The following is an 8,267-nucleotide window of genomic DNA, read 5'->3' on the forward strand; positions in this document are numbered from 1 at the left end:
TTTAAATAACATTTGTTATAAAACAAATTTTACTTAACCCAAGATCAAATTTAGCAAGATTTTGTCAAAACTTTTGATGTTAAAAAATGATAAAGATATATGCCTAGTTGGAGGGAGCACATGTAATATTCCACAAACAAAAACTCATACTTTATATATCTAAATAAAACGAGTTCTCATTAAACAAAATGTATCTTTTATGTTTTAGGTGCCAAAAGTATTGGTATTCAAAACATTTAAAACAAAATAAAAGAAAGTTAATTTATTGAAACTGTCCTTGAAGCCCCTTTATAGAAAAAACAATGGCTAAAGTTCTATTATTGTAGCCTAAGTCATTTAAACTTGTTGGAATGTTTAGGCTTCAAAGTAGCAAACCTAGTGGGTTTAGTGAGAGCAATGCTAGTTGAGCATATATGCTCTATGTATTGTTTGCGTGACTTGAACCCACGTGCTTTCAAGTCCTTTGGCGTGATTTTGGTCCTTTTAACCATAGCATCAACATTTATCTTTTTTGTTTTCTGTGGAAATTAAAACATTATCAATAAATATCAAAATCCACATAGATATAATGAAAATATGGGGACCATGTAACAAATATGAAAAGACAATGCATTAACTAGCTATCAATAAATATCAAAATCCATATAGATATAATGAAAATATGGGGAACATGTAACGAATATGAAAAGACAATGCATTAACTAGTCATAAAAAAATATGTCAATGTTATTATGAGCTAAGATATATAGTATATAACTTACCTCTCTTAAATTATCTTGAAGTCTAGATGAATGTCACAATGGTTGAGGAGAATGTGATTTTTGCTGACTATCATGTCCACCATCATACATGTGCAAAGGTGTTTTAGGAGATGTATATTCATTACTTTGAACATTAGATTATACATAGATATAAGTATGTGACTCAAATAGAATTAAATGTAAAAATATGATAAAATTATAAGAGTATAAATAAATATAATCTTACTTTGCATTGTGACATTGGATGTAAAGAAGGTTGTAGCATTTGAACCATTTCATTTCCATTATTCTTAAGGCTTTGACAATCTTCAAGGGTTTTCATTGATTGCAATGGTTCCAAAGGGAACACCTGCACCATAAATAAGAAATATAACAAACACACACACACACACATATATAATCAAAACAAATCAAGGATAACAATATAGAATATAGAACATCCATTTCTCATCCCATCATTATGGTAAAACATAAAAATTTATATATTAATGTTTTTTGTGGGATAGGTTATATGGATTAAAAACTTGCTGGCCCAATAACCCCTTGAAAACCTTGAAATCTAGGCGAGCGTCATAATAGTTGGTAGCTTGAATTTAGGGAATTTTGTTGATTAGGCTACGCATATCAATAACAATGAGAAATTAGTATACAATTATAATAAATATAAATATTATTTAATGTTAAAATGTCTAAAGAATTAATATATGCAAAAAAATGGACTCAACTGTGTTGTCATTGTCATGATTAGTTTCATCAAAGTTTAATATATGGTTGTGCCCATATAATCTTTCTTCCCCCACATCATCAGGAACCTCAATCCTTACTTTCTCTTTTAAAGCAATATCTATCCGCTTCATTGTTTCCATACGTCTACGAGGTAGACTCTGATCCCAACGTTGAATTTTTTCACAAATTTTATGCTTAGAAGTATCATTGAGCTGATCAAATGTAACAACTGACTGTGAAAACAAGTTTCAATGAATTTAGTCCACAACAATAAATTCATATTAATAAAAAACATATACAAATAAATACTAATAAATACTTACAGCTGAAAGAATTTCTTCATTGACAATATTAATAAAAAAGCATATACAAATAAATACTTAGAGCTGAAATAATTTCTTCATTGACAAATTTTTTATATGCTTGTTGTCGTGCACGACATAGCCTTACATCTAAATCATATTGTATTTTTGCATGTTGTCTTTTAACTGCACTTGTTGATTTGAAAACCCATTTAGCATTTGCATCTCTTACTTGACCTCTTTGACGTGGAGGAATTGGTGGGAGATTGTGCATGGTAGCGTAATGGCGATTAAAGCTAGATAGCTTAGATCGACTCAAGGTCCCCGTACAACCACCAACAAGACAAGTGAACACTTGCTTGGTGCCTTTGATAATTACCTCCCATTCATGTCTACTTTCCTCCATTTTCTTACTTCCTTATAAATGAATATGTAAACAATAGTGTTGTTAAAAACATCATAAAAACACTTTAAAATAAAAATCAATATTCATATTTATTTCTTTGTGGTTAACCATAACTATCAACTTTTTAAAAATATAGGCCTAAAAATATATACTTTTATAATTTAATAAATTAAATTTTATTACTATTTGAAATAGATAATAATTAAATATTTAAGTTAACTATACACAATAAAAAAAATGAAAATAAAAATATATTAAATATTTACTTAAATTAAATATCCATTAGTTTTTGTTAAAAAAATCCTTATTTCCCTACAATTTAAATCAAAATATATGTCTATAAAAAATCCTCAAGGTGAACAAAACCAAATTACTTAATTAAAATATTAATTTAAACCCCCTCAAGGTGACACCCTTGTTTGCTAGATTTTTGGAGTGGAATTGCCTCTAGAAGAGGGCCATTAAACAACTTTGTTGGTTAAGGAAAGAGTTTCATGACTCGAGTAAAAAATTTCCAAATCCTAGACAAGAGAGTGTATCAAAGAAATTTGCACTTGAAGAAATTACTTGTAAATCCATTTTAAACACTAAAATTTTAAAAACTGGAATAGAATAAAATGTTCTTAAATCTTTCTATTATTTAAAAATTTATATATAATAATTGAAGGGTGGGAATTTCTAATCGGCCAGAATCCCAACCAGATAACAGAGGTTCATTCATTCAGATTGTCACTAAAACCCAAGATTATTACCAGCATTACCTCCAATCACTTAGAAAAAATTTAAACCAAAGTTAATCTCATCCAAAAAATAAATTACCATCTTCTTACTCAAACAAATATTTAGGATTCGTCTGATCGTTAACAGTAATCTTAGCCTTCAGGCCTTCATGCTCAAGTTGGTGCTCCGAATAAAAATTGAAGGTGTGTTCTTACTCCGACTTTAGGCTCTAAACTTTACGATTTTTCATCATAATATTTGAGGTTACACTTATCGTATATTTTGAATACGAAATTAGAATTATTAATCACTTTTTATTTAATGTTATAACTTCTTAATAATATTTAATTATTTGGTCTTTTGGTGAAGACAAGAGAAACAAGGTGGAGCAGTCATGTCTAAGAGAGGTCGTGGAGGTAGTGCAGGGAACAAGTTCAGGATGTCACTGGGTCTGCCAGTGGCAGCCACGGTGAACTGTGCAGATAACACAGGAGCCAAGAACTTGTACATAATTTCTGTGAAGGGAATCAAGGGTCGTCTCAACAGACTTCCTGCGGCTTGTGTGGGGGATATGGTCATGGCCACTGTCAAGAAGGGAAAGCCTGACCTGAGAAAGAAGGTTATGCCTGCTGTCATTGTTTGCCAGCGGAAGCCCTGGCGCCGAAAGGATGGCGTTTATATGTATTTTGAAGATAATGTGGGCGTCATAGTAAATCCAAAGGGAGAAATGAAAGGTTCTACTATTAGAGGGCCCATTGGGAAAGAGTGCACTGATTTGTGGCCTAGAATTGCCAGTGCAGCAAATGCTATTGTGTAATTAGCGAGATTGCGCAATATGCTTAGTAGTTGGTTTGGTAACATCTTTTAGGGGATTTTGACAAATCTAGAAATTTTAAAGCTGCTCAATTTATGTTGTAGTGAGATATAACATGTATGTGAAATTTTTGGTTGTGTTTTGAGTTAAAAAAAATAAAAATTAATTATTTGTTAACTGTGATTCTTGGAGGGGCAAAAGGTGATCTAATGACCTCTTTACCAGAAAGAGAAATCCAGAAAATGAACAATGTCCATGGCTAATTGAAGGAAAAAAACACACGTCCTTTGCTGTGAACAGGACCAGTGATTCTTTAAAGCTTGTAAATCCTAAAAATATGCATCATTTTAAGGCTTAAATGAACTAAAATAGCCATGGAAATCACAGTTGCAGTGCGTACTACAGCAAACGGTGTTTAAACTTTGCGTAATCAGAGGCTTTGCAAGATTTGTATTCGAATGACGTTTTTGCATGCCCTATTCAGTTTAATCATAGCCCTTGCCCTTGCAGAGAACTATGGTGAACCTGCACTGGATAGCAGCGAAGAAGCAACAGTATACGAAGTCCTGGAAGCCATTAATCCAGAAATAAACTGGAAATCCTCTTATCCAGATAATCTATGTACGGGTGGGCCTCATGGAATCGTTTGCGACATTGACAAAGACGACAAGGAATGGCACATTGTAGAAATTAATCTTGGATGGGTTTCAGAGTACTCCAATAATCCCATCTGTGGCAGGAATGCTTCCTTTAGCCCTTCGATTTTAAAGTTCCCTCTCCTGAGGAAGCTTTTCTTCTACAAATGCTTCACCTCTGATGCCCAACTCACTGTTATTCCTCCATATATATGGACTTTAGGAAGCCATCTTCAAGAGCTCGTTTTCCAAGATAATCCTTCTTTGTATGGAATCCTGAGCATTGATATTAGCAATCTGGTAAGACTGAAGAGACTCATTTTAACAGGGACAAATGTTGGAGGAGCTCTTCCTGCCGAGATTGGGCGTTTGAAAGGACTTCAACAGCTTGTTCTGAGTGGGAATTTGTTCAATGGTTCGATTGCTAGTGATGTGGGTGAGCTCTAGGATTTGGTTATATTGGATTTCAGTAGAAACATGCTTGATGGGCAGGTTCCTAGAGAGCTTGGAAAACTTCAGAAGCTCTCGAAACTGGACGTGAGCTTGAATAAATTAAGTGGCATTATTTGAGATAGTTTGGGGTAGTTGGGAGGTTTGCTGATGATCGATGTAAGTTATAATAATTTTTCTGGGGGAATTCCATTGTTTCTGAGAAGAATGCTAGGTTTGAGAGATATTCATCTCAGTGGCAATCCATTGGGTGGATTGATACATGATTTCTAGGACAAATTAAGTGGGTTGGAAAGTATTGGGCTGTCTAATGCAAACCTCGCTAGGAGGATTCCTGAAACCATGGGTACGTTAAAGAATCTTACCTATTTGGCTCTGGATAGCAATTTAAACCTCGTTGGGAGGATTCCTGAAGAACCATCCACATCGACCGGTGTAGGGATCAACAAATATTTTTACAATTCAGGCTACAGAGCAAAGAAAACCTTTAATATCCAAAGATTTAAGCTTAAAGTGAAGTGGAATACCTGCCATAAGCAATAATCCGTTGAAGCAAACCAGGAAAAATAGAATTGTGAATCAAAATTTTGGCTGAAAATTGCAAGAATAACTTCAAAGAATAGTTAGCCAAAACTATTCGCAACAACCGGTGTAACGATCAAGCCAAAATTTGGCGAAAGAACAAATAAAATCCATTAATATCCGAAAATTTAAGCTGAACGTGGAATGAAAGTACCTGCCGGAAGCAATAATCCGTGGAAAATCTTGAGGCAATCTGGGAAATCCGAAAGCCGGTATTCAAATATCCTGTGCAGTCGAATGTGACGCATTCAAATCTGACAACGAGAATAAGTACTTTTATCAAATGCCATTAATACCGCATAGAGCGCGCTGCAGTGGAGGCGGGCAAGCGTAGACGAGCAGAAACATTGATCAGGCAGGTCGCCGGATTTTTCTGGGAGTAGCATGCCATAGCATGCATGCATGCATGCATGATGGGCACTGTGAGGGACGACGACAACGCCTACGGTAGAATGACATAAGGATGAGGGATCAGTACTGTAAGGGAGGGCATTAATGGATCAACAGATTTGGAAATAGCTCTTGCCATGACTCAAAGTGCACCATATCATGTGGTTATCGAAGGTTGACTTACCAACCAGCTACTGTGTATCACGTGGGTGACAATGGGTATTTACTACACTTTTCTCAACAACTTGAGGCAGTTTAAAGCGAGCTTCTTTGCTCTCCCTTATGGCAGATTCCAGAGTTAACAGGAACCGATAAAGCGTGAATACAGTCATGAGCCAACTGATATGGAAGTAGCAGTGAAGAAAGGAGTCGAAAACATTGGGAATCAACTACTTCTCCTACCATTTGAGGTCGATATGCGCAGGTATTTGTTTGCCACACCCACCTTCCCACCATGTTCCAGGATTTTTGCACTCTGAAACTTCGTATTCTTTTTAATCTACGTTACCAAAATATATTGTTCAATTTCTTATAGAATATTGCACGGGATTACTATAGTGGAAACTAATATCATGCCGGGGCACAGAGAACTCTTCTCAATGAACATCATGATAGTTTGGGTCTCCTTTGACAATTAACAACAGGTTTTGTGGGGATTTGTTTTATGCAAATTACATACTTCATCCAAATCTACAACTGCTCTTGCTATTTCTGAGGACATGGTCGACATTTTCTCGTTGTGGATGTAATTTCCATATAAGCAAATGTTCAGAGAAATGTATCACGCGGCTTCAGATTCGCAATTGGCTTCCACACATGTGAAGAAATTGGAGGAGTATATTATGGGTGAATTTCTAAACTATCTCTGTCAAAGGAGGAGATATATGGATTATTCTCCAAGTCCCACTACTAAAATTTAAAAGAGTCTATGTTGTATGATGTGCACATACATATACTAGTACTACCATGTAACTTAGTGTAAATATTTTCAGTTACTCATAAAAAAATGTCAGAAATGCACCAACCCATGTGTTTACTTTGCATCACGTTTTTGTTTTTTTTTTTGGACTTATTTAGAATAAAACATTATAGAATTTTTTTTTAAGGTTGAGGATCTAAAAGCATTTAGCTAGAGTGATTTTTTTGGTTTTTTTTTAATAATAAGGTTTTTTTTATTATTATTTTTCATTATATATTATATTTGTTCTCTAACCCATCTCATTTTTTTTCCTTTTCATTTTAAATCAGTGTAATCTTAATTTAATATCATTCTATATTTTAATATCATTAACAATTTTAATATTATAGTATATTTTAATATCATCAATAATATGATAAATATGATATTATTTTTTTAATATTTCTCATCTCATTTTTTTTCCTTTTCATTTTAAATCAGTGTAATCTTAATTTAATATCATTCTATATTTTAATATCATTAACAATTTAAATATCATTAACAATTTTAATATTATAGTATATTTTAATATCATCAATAATATGATAAATATGATATTATTTTTTTAATATTTCTCATTATATATTATATTTGTTCTCTGACCCTTCTCATATTTTTTCCTTTTCATTTTAAATCAGTATAATCTTAATTTAATATTATAATATACACTATTATAAACATAATATTATTGTTTTTATTAGTTCTCATTATATATTATATTTGTTCTCTAAAGCTTCTGACCTTTTTGTCCTTTCATTTTAAATCAGTACAATCTTAATTTAATTTTATAGTATATTTTAATATAATCCATAATATTATAAATATAATATTTTTAAAATATTTTTTAGATAATATTTTTAATATTTCATTTTATTTTATAATTGATTTTTTTCAATAAAATTTATAATTATTTTTCAATTTTTTCTTTCAATAATTATATACTTAAACTTACCTTTATATATATATTTATAATAATTTTAAAATTTTTATAATTATTGATGATGAAGAGTCTACCCTAAACTTTACCTAATAAAATGTCCACCGAAAACTTCAAACTTCTCACTTCTCAAACTTAAAAGAATTTATTTATCAATAATAGGGTCTTGATTTATTTCATTATTTTTTATCTTGTTCTTTATTTAAATTTTGATTTTTTTTCTAGACAATTTTTTTAACCTATTACTAATAATTAATAACCCCGATCAGGGTCTATGCTCGAGGTTGGAAATGACGATATGCAGTCAAGACAGTTATGAAGATTAATGGCAAGGTATTCTCCACCGTCCCCAACACGCTCATGGCGATGGGTGCGGTGGCCTCCCACATGCATACAAGCAGAGGTGGTAGGAAAGGTGGCAGACATGGCAAGAACAAGGTGGGAGACGCTGTAGGTAAGGAAGGATAAGGGAGAGGTTATGGCATGATAGATTGTGGAGTTAAGGCAGTGCAGGGGAGTGATAACTGCATTGTTGCGAACGTTGGTGGGAGATGGAGCACTGGAGCAAGGAGGTGGAGGTATTATC

At 32.9% G+C, this 8,267-nt stretch overlaps 1 protein-coding gene, 1 long non-coding RNA gene and 1 pseudogene across 2 annotated transcripts; 2 read left to right on the top strand and 1 right to left on the bottom strand.

Moving 5' to 3' along the window:
* Positions 1 to 761: 761 nt before the first annotated feature.
* Positions 762 to 1,113, bottom strand: LOC149261245 (uncharacterized). The gene is made up of 2 exons (XR_016248413.1): positions 988 to 1,113; positions 762 to 828 (listed from the first exon to the last, which is right to left on the bottom strand). It is a non-coding gene; the product is annotated as an uncharacterized LOC149261245 (long non-coding RNA).
* A 2,163-nt stretch (positions 1,114 to 3,276) lies between these two features.
* LOC149261246 (large ribosomal subunit protein uL14 pseudogene) lies at positions 3,277 to 3,891 on the top strand (annotated as a pseudogene).
* Positions 3,892 to 4,187: 296 nt separating this feature from the next.
* LOC149261247 (receptor like protein 29-like) lies at positions 4,188 to 4,811 on the top strand. Its single transcript, XM_089368262.1, has one exon. The coding sequence runs from the start codon at positions 4,188 to 4,190 to the stop codon at positions 4,809 to 4,811; it is 624 nt and encodes a 207-aa protein (XP_089224388.1).
* The last annotated feature ends 3,456 nt before the right edge of the window (positions 4,812 to 8,267 follow it).

This window comes from Pinus tabuliformis, chromosome 6 (assembly GCF_031772625.1).
Source record: "Pinus tabuliformis cultivar Carrire ecotype Pingquan chromosome 6, CPIR1, whole genome shotgun sequence".
Lineage (NCBI taxonomy): Eukaryota > Viridiplantae > Streptophyta > Pinopsida > Pinales > Pinaceae > Pinus > Pinus tabuliformis.